Genomic DNA, 20,871 nt, shown 5'->3' with positions numbered 1-20,871 from the left:
TGAATAGGCCATTGCCAGGGAACTCCGAGCTATCTCCACACAAAGAGTTTGCGTGCGTGTCGCTCTTTGCATTGGACCGGGGTCCAATATTTGATTTGGAGTATTCTTGCCAATAACATATTCTGTTAATCCAGCAGCGTTTGTTTAAGAAGCCCGACTCTTACGAGACCCAGACGTTCGAAACTGGTCCAGAGTTTTCTTGATTAAACAATCTCTCCTGGAAAATATAGGCAGATAGATTATAATATATATTTTTAACATGGGGAGACAGAATTGAGTTCTGTCTGTAATTGTCAGGGGAGTATGCTTAGCACCACGTGGCTAAGTACACGTGTATAATTTCCACGATATGTACGTTCTAAATGGGCCACTTTGCACTTTAAAGATCCTTTCCGGCTATTGCAGAAGTGCTAGCGGAGCTGTCGAAGAGTTCGAGGAAACCTCGCCCCGGCAGGCAAACCACACGTTTGTTGCCTCTGTTCCCACCGACAGGCACACAGACGAGCACCGGGTGGGGATTTCAGGAGGGAACTTCGGTCACTTCGTCTTTGTAGATGTTGGCAGAAAAATAACATGATGCCTTTATGGATAAGACTGGTCGGTTGGGAGGGGTGGGGGGGGAAATCCGCAGAGGTGAACACGGTGGGTGGGTGGGTCACAGTCGCGCCTGCATCAGTTGCATTTGACAGACAACGGCGTAAATTGCTTCGTGGCTCAGAGCAGTGCGAACTGCGGTGCCGCCTGGACCACACACGCATGGCCACGGAAAGCATCGTGTTTGAATAATAGTAGTTATTGAAATGTGTAAAGCGCCCTTAAGCAATCGTTCTCGGGGCGCTGTGCATGGAAAGGCGGAAAGAGTTTAACATCGACCGAGGAAAGAAGAAGTGAGAAATATATTTGAAAAAAAAACTAAAGAGAGAAAACCATTTTCAAACGTATACTTTTTAAATCGAGATTTGAAGACCTGTAAGTGTTTTGGAAGTCCTGAGCTCGAAGGGCAACGAGTTGCCCGGTTTAGGTGCCGGAAATGCAAAGGCACCAGTAAATCTGGCTGTGACGGTCCCACCTGATGACGGAGACTTGTGTTGCCTCCGAAACGTCGTGATTTATAATTTGATTTACTTTTTTTATTAATTTTAATTTTATTTTTTACCTACGTGACTTTACCGAAAAAACTAAGAGTATTCAAAGGCACCGCCACCCCCGAGTGTGAAGCCTCGAGACCGTGGTGACAGTGAGCAGTGCGCAATCTGAGGCTCTTAATGATCTTGATGGAATATACATGAGCCGAAGGAGGTCATGAACTTAGGGAGGAGCGAGTCCACTCGTGGCCTTGAATACTGTGCAGCAGCTGCGGTATCTGGCAGAGGGTCGTCGACGGCTTTGGCCAAAAGACGACCACTTGATCTTGAATGCGGTATTAGTCAAATAAGCCGTGCGCTGCCCCACACAAACGCCTTCCCAGAGCCCAATTACGTATTCAGGTGGCGGCGCCTGCTGTCCCTGGTGAGACTCTTCAATGTTACGCACGAGAAAGGGGGGCTGCTTCACACCGTAAATGCTGAGTGACGAGGTTCGTTGTACAGCGTAGATTTTTTTTAGTCACGGGAACCATCTGCGGAACGAAGGCCATGCATGCTTGTTGCTAATGTGTACAGTACAGTCCCGTGTCGCATATTATATCATTTCTGTTCCCCTTGTCCTTTGTGCGAGCTAAAACGTTCTTCTTGTGTGTGCGTGTTTATCCATTGCAACAAAAAAAATGCATTCAAGCTGCCCGTATCAGTGCACGTGTGTTCCTGGTCGTTGTTTATGCGTTACGGCTACGGGCTGGCAAGCCACCTCCATGGAGTCTTTGTTTATTAGTTTAATGTTAAGTATATGGGTGGTTTTCCACGAGAGAAAGTCTACTTTATTTAAAGCCCAATGTGTGTGTGTTTTCTATCCGGTGGGGAGCGATGGTGTAGCGGTTAGGGCACTGCGCTACGAACCTGACACCCGAGTTCAATTCCCGCTCACAGCCAACACCAGTGACGATAATCTGAACCGGTCCTGGGCCTCCCCTAGGTAGACTCAGCCTCAAATGAGTACCCGGTGCGGTGTGTAAACATCGCCACTGGGGAGACAAAGGTGGCCGGGCGTGGTGTTCGCGACCCACCCCCTCGTGTGCTGTGCCGGCCTTCATAGGTGCTCGCTAACAGCACTTGCCCCAACAGCCTGTTGAAGGCTACACGGGTGGATCTTTGTCTTTATCAGATAGCCACCGATCTCGCCTGCCTCTGAATATGTAATTCGAGCGCTTGCCTGTGTCGAGCACCGCCGGGAGTTTGCCGCATAATGCGATGGCGACTCTCAAGGGGAGCTCTTCTCTTTTGAGTTCTCAAAAGATCCACACGCGCGCCGCACGGCGGTTTACTGCGGAGCGCGTTCGCCGCAACGCGCTTCATGGCTCCGTTGGATAAACACCGAAGCTGTCAACCCATACGGTTTACCCCGTATTCTTGTGCAGGCAAATGCAGTTTTCAGGTCCATTCGGCGTACAGCCGTTTAGATGCGGGCAAACGGAAATGTGTCTGTGTGTCTCCCTTGCGATGGGACTTTGTCGGATGAACGTTGAGATGTATAAGGGGCACGGGGTGACCAATAAGGTCTGAATTGGTCTGTAATAAGGTAGGGCACTGATAAGGTGTTGACAGGAATTAAACACCGACGGCGCTATTTCCCGTAAAAAATGTTTTGCCGCCCGCCCTCAAAAGAAAAATGCGCGGCTTTAAGTGCAGCCGAATCAACTGGACATTTGATGTTTACAAAACAGATAAAAAAAAATCACGTTTGCAGTGGCACAGCGTCAATGTTTTGTGCGTTTGTCTGATGTCAGGAAAACCAAAGCCAACGTTAATTCCTCCAATTCGTGTTAGTTGCACTCTGCAGTGCGTACGATAACCTTCTCAAAAGTCCAGCTTGGTTAAACCCTGGCCCACTTACCCACGTGACCGGGCTTCCTCGCGCGTGAAGCAGGCAGCGTGTGGTGCATGCCTCGCTGGGGTCTTTATCGACTCACACACCCCCCCCCCCACCCCGCCAACGGGCTGCTGAATTGTCACGATTTGATCTAAGAATCGATTCTCTTTTTAAATCGCATTGTGCTAAAAGTAGAGGCTTGTATGCACTTGCGTGTTGCACTTCCATTGCACCGTACGTAGCCAATCGCGCTAATCGGAGGTTCGGGGGGTGGGGGAAGGACCACAAACGGTGCACAACAAGCAGTGAAGGCACGCGAACGCGAACGCATTGCATATGACGTGTGAAAAGAACATAAGAAAACCCGTAAAAACAAAGTTTTTCACTATAAATCCTTTATATGCGTGGCATCGGTTTTATTTTATTATTCATTTCTGTTTTTCTTGAGTAAGAGTTTCATTTGTATCACATTGGTATTTTAAATTAAATCTGAAAAAAAAATTCCTAAAGTGTTAAATTTTGGAAAAATGTTTTTTGCACGGTCCTAAGCAAGCAAGCGAACTTAATATAAAGCATTTAACAAATATTTGCTTTTATGGACGCACACATCGCTTTCGTTAAGAATGTAGAAACAAATATTTGGTTTGAAGAAAAGTATCCTCCCCATAGAGGTGAGTCAGTTTAAGACGTTGGCTTTCGCGATCAAGCCCAAAAAAAGCTCTATTATGGACACATATTTGCTCTTATGCACGCAATGCAATGGACACATCGCGATTGTTAAGAATCTCGAAAAAAAATTTGCTCTTACGCATGCACATTGCAATTGGTTAACAATCTACGTTTGTCGCCGAATTGGTGGTGTTATTATGCCTCGAATGTGCTGCTGCATTGCTGCATTGCTGCAAAAGTGAACTGCAGCGGCAGTGGGCTGCGCCAGAGGAAGAGCTTTTATCTTGCAGTGTGCAATGATCAACAGGGATGAAATTGGCTTCTAAGCATCTCCTGTAGGTTGGCTGTTTGATGTTCGTTGTAAACGCTCCGTCTGCATTATTGGAAACAATGTTTACGATAAATCATAGGCATGTAACGATGGACTCAAACTGACACGAACATTATCTTTAAATTTCGATTTAAAGCTTTCGTGACTGCAGGGATTCATCTTCTTGGTTCTTTCGGCAAAGTCACGTAGAATGGAAATAATAAAATAATAAAATAAAACATAATAAAATAATTCTCTTTGTGGCCGAAACGTCGTGAGAATTATTTTATCATGTTTTATTTTTATTATTTTATTATTTCCATTCTACGTGACTTTACCGAAAGAACCAAGAAGATTATCTTCAAATGTCTGGTTTTTTTAATCGGTTGCGATGGAGGCATCAATTGTGCGTGCAAGAATCAATTAGAGTTTACGTGAGTTATTTGGAAATAATATGGCCATGTACATTTAGGCTAATAGAATGCACAAAAACTGTACAAACAAACCAGTAAAAACACTAAAACAATGCAAATGAGATAGTAAAGAGAGCAAATGAGAACTGATTCTTGAAGGGAAACATGCCTCTCCTCCCTCCACCCATCCATTGTGACGATTCATCAAATCGATGGAGAATATTAATAAATCAGAATCAGAATCTTGCCGATGTTGCGGCTTGCACTATAGGTGTCATTAACTTTGGTTTTATCCTGTCATTGGTTGGTGACATACTCGGAATCTAAAAGGTGGCCAGATGCTACTACATATTACTGACATTTGTTCCCGTGTGATGTGATGCCTTATGTATGCATGAGCTGTAAGGCAATATGGGCTTTCGCATTTCAATTTCCTAGTAACCGTCATGACATCACCCCTTTTTTGCCAGTAACAGAGATTAAAGCCACGGTAAACAATTGACCCTAACGTTTCAACATTGTCGCCTCGCTTTGTAAGCTCAAAACAATAATGTTAAAGCCTTGTTTGCTGCTCTCGCTGTCTATAACAACATAGTGTGCTGCAAGCAAAGCCGACCTTGCAAATCATATGTCCGTATATACAGCAGTCCACGACGTTTTGTTAACCAGAGCGGTCTTGTTGTGTAACCCCTCAACGCCTTGACGTTGTGCAACCCGCGTCGCCCTCGTCAACATTAATCACTGTGTTGCATGCTCGCCTGAGAGATAGAGAGACACACACACACACATACGGTCGCTTCATTCAGGTGGGACAAAGAATCTCATGAAAACGTGACGGACGGCGCTACGTGTCACCGCGCACGCGTGTTGTCGTGAGCAAACGCGTGCGTGCGATGCGCGCTAATTAATGGCAGTGGCGAGGCGTAAGGGGTTAGTGTGTTTTGGGAAGGTGTGCTGCTGCTGGCTGCCTGCTGCTGCTGCTGATGCTGCTGCTGCGCGAATCTTGTTTGTGAAGGCGCTGCTTGCAGAGGGGACTTCCCGTCACCGGTCATACCCGATCTGTGTGCTAATTGAAGTGCGCAGCGAGTGGGACAGTCAACCCCAGATCGGATTGGTACCAGGCTTGCCGATCAAAACGCAGCGTTCGTACCACCAGTCAAATTCAAAATGTGGCACGCAAGTGCGCGTTTGTCGATTTGACATCGTGCGCAGCATTAATTAATATTTACCGGTAAGCCCCGCTACGTGTTCATCGCCGAGGCAATGGGTCGCGTTGAGCAGACACGGTGTGAGCTTACGAGACCGCGCTACGATTATTCTCAGCAAATGCAGAACGCGGCTCTGGCCGGTGGTCAAGTGGCTGCGATTGGATTTCACTTGGGAGGGCCGGACGAGTTTCTGTGGCGATGCTCCCTGCCACTCTGTTGTCGTTTTCGTTGTGTGTGGTGCGCGCGCGTGTGTGTGTGTGGGTGTTCTCGCTCGCAGGCAAGTTCTCCCGGCGCGGGAGCTCAGACACCGCCGAGATTGAGAGCCTGCACACGAGGCACGCTCAGTCCCAGCATGCTCTGCTCCATTCCCAGCATGTCGTGCACTCGCACTCGCAGCATGCTTTGCTGAGTGACATCCCCGACCACTCCAACAGCCACGGGGACAACAGCCTGAAGGAAGGTCTGTGCCATTTTAACAACACCTCCCCCCCCCCACCACTACCACCACCTCCCCCTCGTGAAAGTGGGACTCGGCGATTAACGCAGAGATGGCAGTAAGAGAGGGCTCTAGATTTGAAGCTTTCGTGACTGCAAGGATTAATACTCTTAGTTCTTTCGGTAAAGTCACGTAGGTAAAAAATTAAATTATAATTAATCATCTTGATGCGGCAAATCTGGCTGTGACGGTCCCACCTGATGACGGAGACTTGTGTTGCCTCCGAAACGTCGTGATTTTTATTATTTTAATTTTTATTAATTTTAATTAAATGTTTTACCTACTTGGTGACTTTACCGAAAGAACTAAGAGTAGTAAGAGAGGGCCCTTTATTTCTCGTAATGGCTCAAGAAAATGGCCAGTGTTTGCCGTTGAGTTTTTTTGCATTTGCCCTGTATAGCTCTCCGATGTGTTTTTTTATGGGAGGGAGGGGGGGGTGGTTGTGCACCGCATGTTATTCGGCATGATTTCCGACGTTTCGCTCCACGTGCTGGGAGCCAAAGAAAGGTCCCTGGAGGTGTAGCAAAAAAAAAGTTGAACAACACGCGGGATGACCCAAAAACGCTTCGTTAGAGCTGTACTGCCAAATGCGTTTGTCCAAATGTGCCTCCATCGCATTTAGCGCAATCAACCGATGTTTCTCCAAAGTCAGCAGGGAATGCTGACCCTGCCCGTAATTTGGGGTACATTGTCGGACTCAGCTGTGCACAGACCGTGGCATGATGTTCACGTCTCATGAGCGGATAATAAGTCTGTATTTAGGTCCTTATTTGGAAGCGTGAGAAAGTGCTGATTATGGCTGCAGCTGCTGAAAGAAAATGTGACTGCGCGAGCATCTTCCTCTGACTTGGAGCCACATTGATAGTCTGAAAGCAGTTAAGGCGGTGTGAAAATTAGCCCAGCACACGATTTGTCCGTGGCGCTCGAAGCTAAATCCTGGAAAGGCTCCCTTTAAATGTGTCATCATGAAATGCACAGCTGCCATAGGGAATAAAGGGCCCAGTGAAATGACCGTGTCGTTATACAGTACATCACCGTTTTATGCCCCTATAAGTAAATGAACAAACCAAACCTGTCTCTCGCGTAGTCGTTGAGTGCCTGTGTCGGGGTTGGGCCACTGGAAATATGAACATCATTTAGGAGCAGGACAAGGTGCTTTTGAAGAGACATTGGGCAGAGATGTTGAGGAGACTTTGAAAAATATGAGCCCTTGCCTATTTGGCATGACCTGGAAGCAACCATAATAACTGTCAGAGGCCGGTAGATTTGCACGCTGTATTTACGACGCCATAAAACTTGGGTCCCGTTATGGGGGGGGGGGGGGGAATCTGAACTCTGTAGAGTCTGTTCCCATAAAAGTAAGTCCGTGTGAAATATGGCACCAGGTGTCACTTTCTTCAGTGCTTGTAACGAAATTTCACAGGCATCCTCAAAGACGGACTTTCTTGCAATGCAATTGAGCAATTGCACGGATATCGACTCTCCGGCTTGTATGCCAAACCGTTGCATTGCAGCCTTCTAATGTTTACAGAGATGAATTAAACTTTTTTTCTTAGGCGTATTCGCGAATTTATCGGCCACACTCGTGGACGTTTTATTTCATTTGCACTAAACGAGTGCGGAGTAAGAATGCTCGGCTATTCAATGAGCAATGTCTCTTTAAAACCAGTGTCTCTTTGAGCACCTTGCTGTGCGTTGTTTGTGTGCGGTGCACAGTGGCTGTGCAATCCACTGAACTTTGACGGCACAAGACTGTCGCGATGTTATCAAACGGGGGTCGCCAGGAAATGCGTAAAAACTTGGCCCGCAACTCTTTGAGTGTGGCCACGTTTTTGCTGCATTGCGCGCAGTGTAACGAAGCGCAGACGAGTTCAGTGGATTTCACTGGTAGCGCCCACAAACTCCGCGTGCTGTCGTCTTCATTCCGTGCAAATGCCCCGAGAAACAGATCTACGTGCTGCGTTCCGTTGTTGCTTCGTTCACCCTGTTTAGATTGTCTCCGCGCGCCACCTACGGTGAAGGTTTGCAGGAGGAGTGGCGACATTAACACCCAGAACGCGTCTTTGTGAGCATTTCAGCCGTCGTTTGTTTTCAGGCAGAGGTGGGAGGACCTTTCATTGTCGGGCGTGAGCTGTGCTGTCTCGTGTATCAGCAGCAACAGCACGGACGTTTGATTTACGTGTGTTTGTAAACTGTTGTAAGAGTGTTACATTTCTGTACGTCTTCTTGGTTCTTTCGGTAAAGTCACGTAGAAGGAAAATAATAAAATAATAAAAATAAAACATAATAAAATAATTCTCACGACGTTTCGGCCACAACGCAAGCAGTCGTCTTCAGGTGGAGAGCAGGTCTGTCGAGAAGGCAGAGTCTGAAGCGTGCTTGCGATGTGGCCGAAACGTCGTGAGAATTGTTTTATTATGTTTTATTTTTATTATTTTATTATTTTCCTTCTACGTGACTTTACCGAAAGAACCAAGAAGATTAATCCCTGCAGTCACGAAAGCTTTCAATCGAAATTTCTGTACGTGTTAATTGTGGATAGTAAATGTTTACGTTATCCGTATACTCTATATCAACTAACAAATTGGTTTAATGGAGTAAATTTTGTATAACTTGATTCATAACCTTATTTACATCTCGAATAGGTTTTCAGAAATACAATGAAACAGCTCACATAACCAATTTTATTTTCACAAGAAAATGTTGGTTATATAAGCTTAAGAAACGAACACGGACAAACTGTCATGTGTGCTAAATTTAAGGTAATATGCAAGGCAATAAATAAATTAAACAAGATCGGATTTTCTTTCAAAGTTCGTATACTATAGAATCTATACATAAAAAAACCACAACGTGAACTATTTGTGTTTTCTTTGTATTGCTGTCAACCCTGAGCTGCAGTTACTTCACATTACAGCAAACACAACATTAACCGAATACAACAAATTATAACAACCGGTCGATAAACACCGAACAAAAAGGTCGGGTTACTTCTATTCGTATCTCCATTGCTGTCAAGTCTCTTGGCGAACGTTTTTCACCGAGAGACTGACAACATCAAAAAAAGAGAGAATCCACAAGGGTGCAATCCGCCGCAACGAAATAACACCAAACATATTCTTAGGTTTTTTCGGTAAAGTCACGTAGGTAAAAAATTAAAATTAAAATTTATATAAGTAAAATAAAATGAAAATAAAATAAAAATCACGACGTTTCGGAGGCAACACAAGCTTCCGTCTTCAGGTGGAACCGTCACAGCACGCTTGCTGTATCAAGCAGAGGTGGGACAAAGTCATTGTTATGCAAGTCCAAGTCGAGTCGCAAGTCATCAAATTCATGACTCGAGTCTGACTCGAGTCCAAGTCACATGACTCGAGTCCACACCTCTGGTATAAAGTAAATGAGAAATTCCAAGAGATACTAGAGAGAGATACTACCCAGTATATATACTGGTTGAGGGGTAGTATCTCTTGGAATTCCTCATTTACTTGATACAGCAAGCGTGCTGTGACGGTTCCACCTGAAGACGGAAGCTTGTGTTGCCTCCGAAACGTCGTGACTTTTATTTTATTTGTATTTTATTTTCCTTTTACTAATTTTAATTTAAAATTTTTACCTACGTGACTTTACCGAAAAAAACCTAAGAATATGAATCCTTGCAGTCAAGAAAGCTTCAAATCTAGAATTAACACCAAACACCCAGCGGAGGCATCCCGTGCTCTGCTGTTGCCCTACAGTCAAGTCTCAGATCTCCACCATCAGCGTGGCGACGTTCAACACCACGCTCGCCTCCTTCAACGTGGGCTACTCCGACTTCTTCGCCGAGCACATGCGCAAGTTGTGTAGCCAGACGGCAATCCCCGAGATGCCGCGTGAGCCGCTCGCCTGCGCCAACCTCCCGCGCAGCCTCACCGACTCGTGCCTCACCTACTCCGGCGTCGAGGACCCCGTGGAGCCCACGGAGGATGCCAGCTCGTACATTTGCCGCGACGGCACGCTCGACTACCAGGTGACGTGCAGCTCGCCCGCGTGCCGGTGCGTGCGTGTGTGCCGGTGATTCAGAGGTGCTCGCTAACAGCACTCGCCGCCGACTGTCTTGTCAAGGCTAAAAAACGGGCATTCATTTTTTTTCTTTTCTTTGTGCGTCCGTACAAGGCTGCAGCGCTTGCCCCAACAGTCCGCTAAAGGCCACGCGGGGGATCTTTGTATCGTCTTTGGTGTGCGTGCGCGTCAACGATTCCAATGTGCAGCAACCATTCGCACTGCTGGGGAGAGTTCTGTTTGCGAGCACCTATTAAGGCCGGCACGGTGCACGAGGGGCTGGTGTGGGCAGCACCACGCCCGACTGTTTTCAACTCTCAAACAGCCGTGGCTCGCTCCGGTTCAGGTAGTGGGTGTTTTAATTGACAGAAACAAAGGAGCAGTAGAGAGTACAATAGGGTATCTGCATTACCCCATAAATATGCAAAATTCCTCTTGATATGCAAATTATTTTGTCAAGGCGCCCTTTCCCCCCTCCATTCCAGCTTAAATAGTCGCTCCAAGCCTGGAGTGTGTCATTCAGACTCTGTCTACTCGACAGACCTGCTCTCCACCTGAGGATGGCTGCTTGCGTTGTGGCTGAAACGTCGTGAGAATAATTTTATTATGTTTTATTTTTATTATTTCCATTCTACGTGACTTTACCGAAAGAACCAAGAAGATGAATCCCTGCAGTCACGAAAGCTTTAAATCGAAATACAATAGGGTAGTGGAGGTACTCTTCCGTGCTTCAATGGGTGCTGCTGGGTTGTCTCCAGACCTGTTTAATTTTTACGGCTGTTGGCTGCATTGATTTTTTTCTGGCTGGAAAAACCTGAAGCGGAGCTCGCTGCGTGCCTGACCTGGATCCACACTGCTTGTAAACTAAAACTGAACTTTATTTTGTCCAGCTAAGGCCCACTGAGCTATATCACTCTTTATCAGAAGCAACCTGGCCACACATGATAGCTCAACGAAGTGGCTTATCACGTGGACATGTACAGCAGTCAATTGCTCTAAACGCACCTTCATTCTAAATGTGGAGGGAAAAACCGGAGGAGCCGGAGAAAAATTCACGCGGCCACAGGGAGAACATGCAAACTCCAAATATACAGCAGGCGTCAGGGTCAGGAATGATCGGACGACCCGCTGCATACCAGGCAGGAGGTCGCTGCGCCCCAAGCATCGGACAGAGATTATCTCATTCCTGTCCCACGTCAGCTCAGACTACAACCCTTCCCGATAACTCATATAATACTAACTCTCAAGCGGACGTTTTCAACCATGTATTTTGCTTGCTGTTTACTATTCCAACAAGGGCATTGCCCCGCGGCACCTCTCCATCGCGTGCAATGCGCCGCCCTCTCTCACAACCCCCCAATTTTGATGCCAAGCCCTCGGCCGGGGGGGGGGGGCCTTCGTCTCGCGCACACAACGCACGGGGGGAGGGCTGGGGCGAGTGGCCGTTCCATCCGCCGCGACCTTTCGCGTGAATTCCCCAGCGGCTGCGTCACGCGACGCGACTCCGCCTGAACACGACAGGAGCAAAAGTGACCCCGAGGGCACTCCGCCGCCTGCCCGGCCCGCACTCTCGCCAGCTCCACGGGGACGCGGCTCGGTTCTGCGACCGCTGTCAAGCGCGGCATCTTTCCCCTTGGCCGGTTGCGTGGCGGCTACCCGCCCGGTGGTTGTCCCAGTGGGATTCTGGCTGCGTTCGCGCTAATTGATTCGTCTGGTGCGTTCGCCATTCGTTTCGCCGCGAGTTCAAATGTCAACATCGTCAGTCGTTTTATGTCCGCTACCTGGATGAAGTCCCATCTTCACGCCGTCAGCATTCCCTCGTGGTTGGTGGTGCGATATCACAATCCGTCCGTGCATGCGGGCTGATCTCATTTGCTCCATCTCCCCATCGGTCGTGCTCTAGTGTGCTCCTTGGGCTTTCATCCCATCACCATAATTGGTCACCATCCCTTCTAGCGATGTGCCCCTGCCGAAGACAACTTACCTTTCTCAACAGTCAATAATGCGATGTCTCTGACTTGCACGGCACTCAGTTTGACTGCGAGTTCAACAAGCCGCGACTGATGAGGTGTATCGTAATACAAGGGGAGGAGTGGTTGGGAAGTGGTTAGCACACTCCACTGTGAACCTGGAAATCTGATTCGCAGCCATGGCTAACATCGGTGATGAGTGACATCTGCAGAAGTTCTGAGCACCCTCCTCCCTCCCCCCGCGATCCCCCAATGGACCAACCTGTACTGCTCAATATCGTGAAGTATGGTAAAAAAAAAAAACCCGCATGGCCAAAGGGTGTGGGGGAGCCTTCATCCACTAGTGGATTAAAGAAAGGGCTCCAAAGTAATATTATGATTTTGATGCAGTGTCGGTAGAAAGCAAAAGGAGGGAGGGAACACACCCTAGCATGCGTCTCCGTGCAGATGGAGCATTACAATTACCCCGTGTTTAGGAGCTTAGAAGAATCGTTATGATTATGAGTGAATGACGATGCATTAGAGAGGCCTTCATTAAGCAGTAGATTCGTTACAGCTGCTGCTGCCACTGATGATGATGACGACGATGTACCATTAACGACCCCCCATCGTGTTGGTTCACGGAGACGTTTCCTCGATTTGATAATAGTTTTTTTACCCTTCTATCTGGCAACAAAACTGACACTTTTTTTACAAGGAGTCATGTTTGCATAGACCACAATACCTGCAGTCATAATGCAAACAAAAAACATAACTCTGATAATGTGCACTGTCCTTGATGTTGATTGGTCCACACCCGAGACAGCTTTCCTTAGAGCCTAGTCTCAGATGGGTTGGACCAGATGACGCCAAAAGGCGCACAACTCAAAGACAATGCACCATCAGAGTATGAGAGCTCGGGGTAAGCAAAAAAAGGTGTCAGTTTTGTTGCCAGATAGAAGGGTAAAAAACCAATTATTATATTTTTTACTGGCAAATGAGGTTCCAATGGTGTAAATATCAGAGTTATGTTTTTTTGTTTGCATAATGACTGCAGGTATTGCGGTCTACGCAAACATGACTCCTTGTAAAAAAAAAGGTGTCAGTTTTGTTGCCAGATAGAAGGGTAAAAAAAAAAAGATCATATTTTTTACTTGCAAATGAGGTTCCAATGGTGTTTCCTCGATTGTGAGTGGAGCTCGGCGCGACCGTCGGTGGGACGCCGGCTCCATCGCTGGGGAGGAGGGGGGGGGGTTCTGCCACAAACCTTGGCCACGGTGAGCGAGGCAACAGAGCCGCCGCTCCCCGCGGGTCTTGCGCCCAGCCGATGTGCACGGCTAAAATGAAACAGGCGTGCAAACTTCTATATCACGCGGCGTTCCAGCCTGGTTATATTCTAATCTTGGATTAAATTCAAAGCGTCTTCCACGTTGTCAAAGGGCGTTGCTGAGCTGCGGTGCATACGGCAGAGAGGTGTTGGTGCCCAGATTATCGCACAGCAAAAGCATTTTACACGGTGCTCCAAGGGTGAGAGCTTTTGTTGATTTTATTGAGAAGAAGGGAAGATTTTTTGATGTTCGGCTGACTGGCCTTCTTTATCCTTAACGTGTTATTTTCATGCGTAAATCCAACAGAGTGACAACTTGATAATTTGTGTATTCATACTGATGGTTCCATACCGATGGATACACAATTTAGTGTATTATGTGTTGGACCTTTGTATTATCACAGTTTTGTGCATTTCAGCATTACATGACAGACAAACAAACATTGAATTGTTGCTGTGGAAGATAATGCAAATTGTTCATAGTTTTATTATCCAGTGGGATGAAACACCATTTGTTGATATACTGCTAGGATGAGGCGCTGCCCAAAAAAAAATTGTTGTTGATTGCGCAGGATGTTTTGCCATACAAATTCAATACATCTACGCACAACATTTCCATTTCAATCAGAGTGCTTGATGCTGAACTCTTGTGTTCAAACTGCCGTTCACTGTGCGGTTTACACAACGGTGACCTATCTGCGTGACGTTTTCCCGATGTCCCTTTTGCATTTCCCGACTTGGGCCATGCTGTCCCTCCCTGATGCTGAGACGGCGCTGGTTCATGCCTTTATTTAAATGTTGGATTTTTGCAATGCCTTACTTTCTGGCACTTCTCAAAGCGTTCTAAATAGCCTACAATATATTGAAAACACGGCCGCCCAGGTTGGAACCCTGTAATAAATTGTGTGACCATATCGCTCCTATTCTTTCCTCCCTGTACTGCCTCGCTGTAAAGTACAGAATCGACTTTAAGATTATTCTTATCACGTTTAAGGCCTTGGATGTGCTGGCTCCTAAACATCTCACCGATCTGCTTAAGTTGTATATTACACTGTGAAAACGCACGTATATCTGCTGATTCTGCTCTGCTACCCATCACTCCAAAGAGCAGACTTTGCTCTCTGGGAGACAGAGCTCTTCGCAGGGAAACTCCGCGATTGTGGAATTCCTTTCGTCAGTTCATTAGGGAATCTGCCGTCTGTGACACCTTTTAAATCTTGTCTTAAAGCTCACATATTTTACAGGCTTTTCTCCTTAACTTTAGCCTTTGTGTAAAGCACTTTTGATGCCTGTGTGCAAATTCAGAATGAAAAACGTTATTTGAACTGGAGGAATCCGAGAAGCTACTAAACTCTTTTTTCACACACGTCCAGTCGAATTGCACTCTATAAAATCGAGTTTATTATTATTGTGGCCACGTGAGTTTTCTCCAGATGCTCCGGCTCAGTGTTTCTCCCCGCAGCCAAACCCGGGACTGGGCCATCGGGCAGCAGTCCATGGGGGAAATTGCAAATGTGATCAGAGTACATTTATTTTATTTCTAATTACAGTATTTTGTTACCGCTAATGTGTACGCTTCATTGTTTATTTACGCTCTCAGTTGGCATTGAGTCTCATATTCGGCCAGCAGCCCCAACGATTTTTCCTCACCGGCCCATTTGTCTTTTATGACCAGCCCACATGAGATCGCACGGCAAAATCACGCTCATACGTCACATCGCCGTTTATTGCACATCCCATTTAAAACTCCAATTTTTTTTTTCTTAGCCCGAATTTGGGCCGGTGTGTTTACAAACGCCTGGGCCGATTTTCAGTCCCAGTCCGTCACTGCCCCCCCCCCCCCCCACAGGTGATAGCGCGGGCGCTGTCCGTGGTGCTGGGCGGGGACATCAGCTCGCGCGTGTGCGACACGGCGCTGCACATCATACACGTGCTGCTCCAGCTTGGGCTGGTGGCCGCCACGGACGAACGCGGCAGCGCCCAGCGAGACGACGGCCACCCGCAGGAGCAGACGGGCGACAGGGCCCCGCGCACGAGGGGCGGCAAGGACGGCGTCTCCGGAGGAGGGGGCGGCGGAGGAAGCGGAGGAGAGAGCTCGCCAGTCCAGGGGGAGAAGGTGGGAGGGGGCGGGGGGGCATACGCACTCCCGTTGCTTTGTTGTGGGCTGTCGATTACTCTTGATGACGTGTCGTTGTTTGTGTACATGTTAGTACGAGAGTCAAGCCAACATTTGTTTCACGTTTTAGTGTTTGTGTGGGCTCGGTTTTGTAATTTGTGCTTTGTTCAATCCGGGGGTAAATCTGCCCGAAGCGTGCTGCAGGGAATTTGATATTGAGCTTTGATTTAACGTAGATTTTTTTTGCGATATTTTCGATTACTCGTGTGACACTGTTGTATTTGTTTACGTTCCGATTACTTTGTTTTGATCATTTTTGCTTTTTTGTCATTTCGGTGACCCGGGTCACTGGAGCAAATGAGACTCATCCTGGTCTCGTGATTTCTCACCTCGTTGAACGAAATAAACTTCAACAACGTCGGAAATACTTTCCTATCACGCAACGTGACGCGCCGTATTTTGAATCGGAAGGCAAATTTCAGACATCGCTTTAAAGTTTCGTGTTTTCATTTGCAGCGATACACTTGCAAGGTTGGGCTACGCTACACGGGAGGGAGGGGGGTAATCTGTGTGTTTGTGCGCAGGAGGCTGGGCCCGCGGAGAGCATGCACAAGCTGGCGCTCATCATGCTGATCCGCGTCATCAAGTCCCTGGGCTGCGCGTACGGCTGCGGCGAGGGCCACCGCGGCCTCTCCGGCGACCGCCTGCGCTCCCTGGTGCCCGCCGCTCGCCCATCGCTCGTTCGCTCGCTCGTCACTTAAACTATACACTCATTTTTTTTAACTATAAGCTATTTTAAATCCTTTATATTAAGTTCACTTGCTTGCTTGCTTGCGCGCTTACGACCGTGCAAATCTTTCGGTAGTTTTTTAACCCACTTCCCGTGATCCAATCGAGCTGACATTTTGCACACAGACTCGTTGTGCGTGACAATTAATTTTCGTGAAAAAAATTCAAAATTTTTACACTTTTTAGGATTTTTTTTTTTATATTTAATTATCAATTGCTTAATGGTGGCAGGCAATCATCTGACCCATAGGTGGCAGCCATCTCAAGCCAGAGGACGAGAGGACTCTAGCCGCCACGCATATAAAGGATTTATAGTGAAAAACTTTGTTTTTACGGGTTCTTTTTTTATATTTTACTAGGTAAGGCTGAGCTATGTAGCTCTTTGTTTTTAGAAGCGACTTGGCCACAAATGATAGCTCAACGAAGTGGCTTACCGTGTGGACATTTTCGGTAGCCAAATACTCTTTAAAGGCGTGCTTCTAAATGTGGAGGGAAAAACTGGAGGACCCGGAGAAAAATCCACGCGACCACGGGGAAAACATGCAAACTCCACATATACAGCAGGCGTCAGGGTTGGGATCGAACCCACGATCTCCTTTTAAAAATCTCCATCAATCTATCACAATAATCCCAATCCGTTGTCGTGTCATGGATGATGATATTGCGGCATCCCCTAGTCACGACACGTGGTCTCACATACCCCGATCGATGGCGTCGCAAGTGATGCACTTAAATTTGCGACGTTTCGCCCTCTCGGAGAGCAGTTGTTTCTAGCGGTGTTTTAAACAGTAGTCTGGTTCGATATCGTGTACCAGACAGGATGAAAATCGTTGATAAGATGTAAAAACATTCTAGTTTCACGACTCTTAATTGTATTTGTTTCATTGTGCATTCTTAACCATGTGCAATTGTCTGTTGTTAGAGGGATAAGTCAAGAAATATCCAAGCCTGTGCTCTTTCGGTTTTCCGCGTGAAAGAGTGGCGCTGTACCCTTGGTCCAATCCTGTCCGGCCTGGCTCACAAGCTCAATAGATGACAAACACGCGAATCCTCCAACAAGAGACTCCCCCACCCCGTACTGTGTGCGCGACGCAGGCGCACGACTGCCTCAGCCAGCTCTACCACCTGGACAAGGCGCAGTTCCGGCGGACACTCCGCGAGTACGTGGGCTCCGACAGCCTCAACAACGTCGTCGATTTTCTGCACGCGCTGCTGGGGTTCTGCATGGAGCCGCCCTCCGACAGTGAGGATTCAAATTTCGATTTAAAGCTTCTTTCGTGACTGCAGGGATTCATCTTCTTGGTTCTTTCGGTAAAGTCACGTAGAAGGGAAATAATAAAATAATAAAAATAAAACATAATAAAATAATTCTCACGACGTTTCGGCCACAACGCAAGCAGCCGTCCACAGGTATAGAACAGGTCTGTCGGAAAGACAGCGTCTGTTTCAGACACGTTGTGGCCGAAACGTTGTGAGAATTATATTATAATGTTTTATTTTTATTATTTTATTATTTCCCTTCTACGTGACTTTACCGAAAGAACCAAGAAGAAAAAAAAAGTGAGGATTCCCTTTTTCTCTTGGAGACGAACCCCCGCCGACGTTGGATGTGCTCCGCATGCGGGAAACGCGTGGAGCGGGAGGGGGCGTGCTGGATGGTGTTCAGCCCCATCCTTTTAAATTCTTCTCGAGTTGAAAAATGTTGGTATAATATTTACATAGGGGGTGAGAGCTAGAGCAGAATTTCACGGTAGGCAAAAGCGGATCTTATCGTTACTCGTTACATCCAGTGTTTAACGTTTGTTCAACGTTTGTTTAACATTGACTGTGGTCGTATGCTCACTGAATTTTTTAAATAAAGTCACAATGCAGGGCTGGATGTAGCTTTACCCATTGCCCCCAGCAGTTATTCTTCATGCCAGAGTTCCTTGTTGATTGACAACCCAGCGGCACTTCTACAATGCTGCTCCATCACAAATTGCAGAGAGTGGTCCCATCCTGAACGGCCGATGGAAATCCAAATGATTTTGAATACCGGTGAGTGAACCGTGTTCAACTGTGTTTGCCTCTCAGAACAGAATGCATCCCCTTTTGGCAACGTTACAAAGCAGATGTCTGGGAAATATTTTGCGTGAGTTAACACTTTAATTGCGGGTTGAAACTCCGAGTGCTGTTTCTGTACATGAGTAGGTATGGTGAATATTCATCCCCTGGGCCGGACATTTTTTTGTAGGCCCCTGGGCTACAAGTACAATGAGGCCCCCAGTGATATTTTCTAAAGGAAAACAAAGTTAAAGAAAAATTTAATGTATTTTTACAAGGCTAACAACAATTAAAATTCGGCATTCACGAATGAAATAACTTTTCACTTCATCTCTGGAGGCCTTCCAGCTGACGGAGGCCCCTGGGCTGTAGCCCCTAAATCCTGGCCCTGTTCATCCCTCATGCCCCCCTTCCCTTCCCACCCCCAGTGATCTGATGAACGATCGTTATTTGGGGATCACGATTCAAGAACCAATGCCCTTTGTGTCGCCCGTCTCGTTTGCTCCGTATCATTCATTGTAGTGACCTAAAGGTAATTTCCTCGAGGCGTAAATAACAATTCTAACGCGCAACATTCGACGCGCCTATTGGCAAGCACGAGAATCCACGTCTCTTACAAATGTTTTTACGGTTAATTGTCGGGCGCCTTGTGGTAAGCAACACACACCATTACCAGCGCAGCCCCCACCCCTCTCCCACTTCTTACCGCCAGTCAAATACTCGCCGTTACTGAAATCAGCCCTTGCGCACACAGGCAAAGCCGGCTTCGGGAATGACTTCTCGATGAACGACAGCCGGTGCTCGGCGAGCAGCATCGAGTCCGTCATCATCGGCTGCACCTTCAAGGCTCTCATCACGCGCTGCGCCTCCGCCACACACGAGCTGCACAGCTCCGACAACCTGGTGAGCCCCGAGAGGCAGGCAGGGAGGCAGGGAGGGGGGAGGGAGGGGGAGGGAGGGAGTGGGAGGGAGGAGGGAGGGAGGAGGGAGGGGGGAGGGAGGGGAGGGAGGGAGGGGGAGGGAGGGAGGGGGAGGCAGGGAGGGAGGGAGGGGGAGGGAGTTGTGGCAGAGAGTCGAGAGAGGGTTGAGGACATTCGCTCGGTAAATTTTGAGCTTCCCGCGCGGTGACTTTGCGGATGGCGGCAACGCCAGGAATCTCCCCGGTGCAAACCGAGCCGGTGAATGCATGCCCGCGATTGGTGGGTCGAACGTTGCTGGCATTGGGCCCTGGTGCAAGGATTTAAATGGGGTCCCAAATATCAGCCTTCACCCCCACCCACCCCGACCGCTGTCGTAGGCTGGTGTATGAGTCCCAATTCAGTTGCACAGCCGACACACTCAATAGCTACGTCACTGTACAAGTCTAAGGGTCTCTATGTAAGTGTAGTATACAGGTCTCTGTGTAAGTTTGTGGGTCTCCATGTAAGTGTAATGACGACTTGACGCACTTCTCTGGAGATGGCACTTTATTGAAGACACGTTCACTTGACATCAGGCAAGAGACCCCCACTGCAATAGCCCCGAGTCTCCCGCGCATCTCCCCCTTATATACCCACCGAGGCCACGCCCCCCTTCTCGAACCTTCTCGCTGACTCTGGACGCTCGCTCCACCGGCAGACTCCACCGTCCTCTTCCGTCACCTGACCGCGCTCCCTTCTCGGTCATTCCCGTAGCCACCAGTCCCTTCACACTCACAACTGACTCCCCTGTCATTACCTCCTGTGGCCACTAGTCCGTTCGCACTGCAGGCTGACTCCCCTGTCATTACCTCCCGTGGCCACTAGTCCGTTCGCACTGCAGGCTGACTCCCCTGTCATTACCTCCCGTGGCCACTAGTCCGTTCGCACTGCAGGCTGACTCCCCTGTCATTACCTCCCGTGGCCACTAGTCAATTCGCACTGCAGGCTGACTCCCCTGTCATTACCTCCCGTGGCCACTAGTCCACGCACACCGCATGTAGGCTCTATTGTCATTACATAAGTCCATTGGTATCTGTGTAAGTACGGGTCTCTGAGTAAGCCCCATTAGCATGGAGTGATTGGAATCGGCCCTGACTGCTTCTCTCCCTTCTTCGCAGTCCGGTGTCGTGGTTTCCTTCGGCCGGTGTTTTTTCGGTGTGCGGTTGCACCGCCTGCACACGCGATAGCTATGCCACTGGAGCTCTGCCTCGACATGTGGTTATCTTTGTGAAATTTATTCTTCTCGTCCTCGGTTACTGCGCACGCATCCATTGCAAGGAATGTATTTTCATGTTGGGTGGACGTATTGCGAGCACGAGAACAGAGTTTAGTAATTTGAGTCGATATGTCCTTACACTGCTATTACACAGCACTTAACGCAGCAGAGAGAACATCTGATGCCGGACGAATGCCTCGCAATATCCCGGGATGATTGTGGTCACACACGGGTCGGCTGTCTACCTTTCCACGTGCTTCGATAATTGTGAGCTGAAATGTAATTTGAATAGACGTGTAACCTGGCTCGTGTTATCAGGGATATACATGTGATTAATTGCGTGCAGATTATAAATGTGCTGTTTGATTAGC

The 20,871-nt window shown here is 47.8% G+C and overlaps 1 protein-coding gene across 1 annotated transcript in view; it reads left to right on the top strand.

Annotated features, from left to right (window-relative positions):
- UNC80 (unc-80 subunit of NALCN channel complex) overlaps positions 1 to 20,871 on the top strand; it is a 118,780-nt gene that overhangs the window by 14,326 nt on the left and 83,583 nt on the right. The window contains exons 12-17 of the mRNA XM_078597260.1: positions 5,842 to 6,024; positions 9,798 to 10,069; positions 15,227 to 15,511; positions 16,078 to 16,245; positions 17,378 to 17,525; positions 19,080 to 19,228. Coding sequence (XP_078453386.1) covers positions 5,842 to 6,024; positions 9,798 to 10,069; positions 15,227 to 15,511; positions 16,078 to 16,245; positions 17,378 to 17,525; positions 19,080 to 19,228 — 1,205 coding nt within the window. The remainder of the gene's footprint in view (positions 1 to 5,841; positions 6,025 to 9,797; positions 10,070 to 15,226; positions 15,512 to 16,077; positions 16,246 to 17,377; positions 17,526 to 19,079; positions 19,229 to 20,871) is intronic.

The sequence above is a fragment of the Lampetra planeri genome, chromosome 8 (genome assembly GCF_965212315.1).
Source record: "Lampetra planeri chromosome 8, kcLamPlan1.2.h2, whole genome shotgun sequence".
Classification (NCBI taxonomy): Eukaryota; Metazoa; Chordata; class Hyperoartia; order Petromyzontiformes; family Petromyzontidae; genus Lampetra; species Lampetra planeri.
This window is presented reverse-complemented; position numbering and strand designations above follow the sequence as displayed.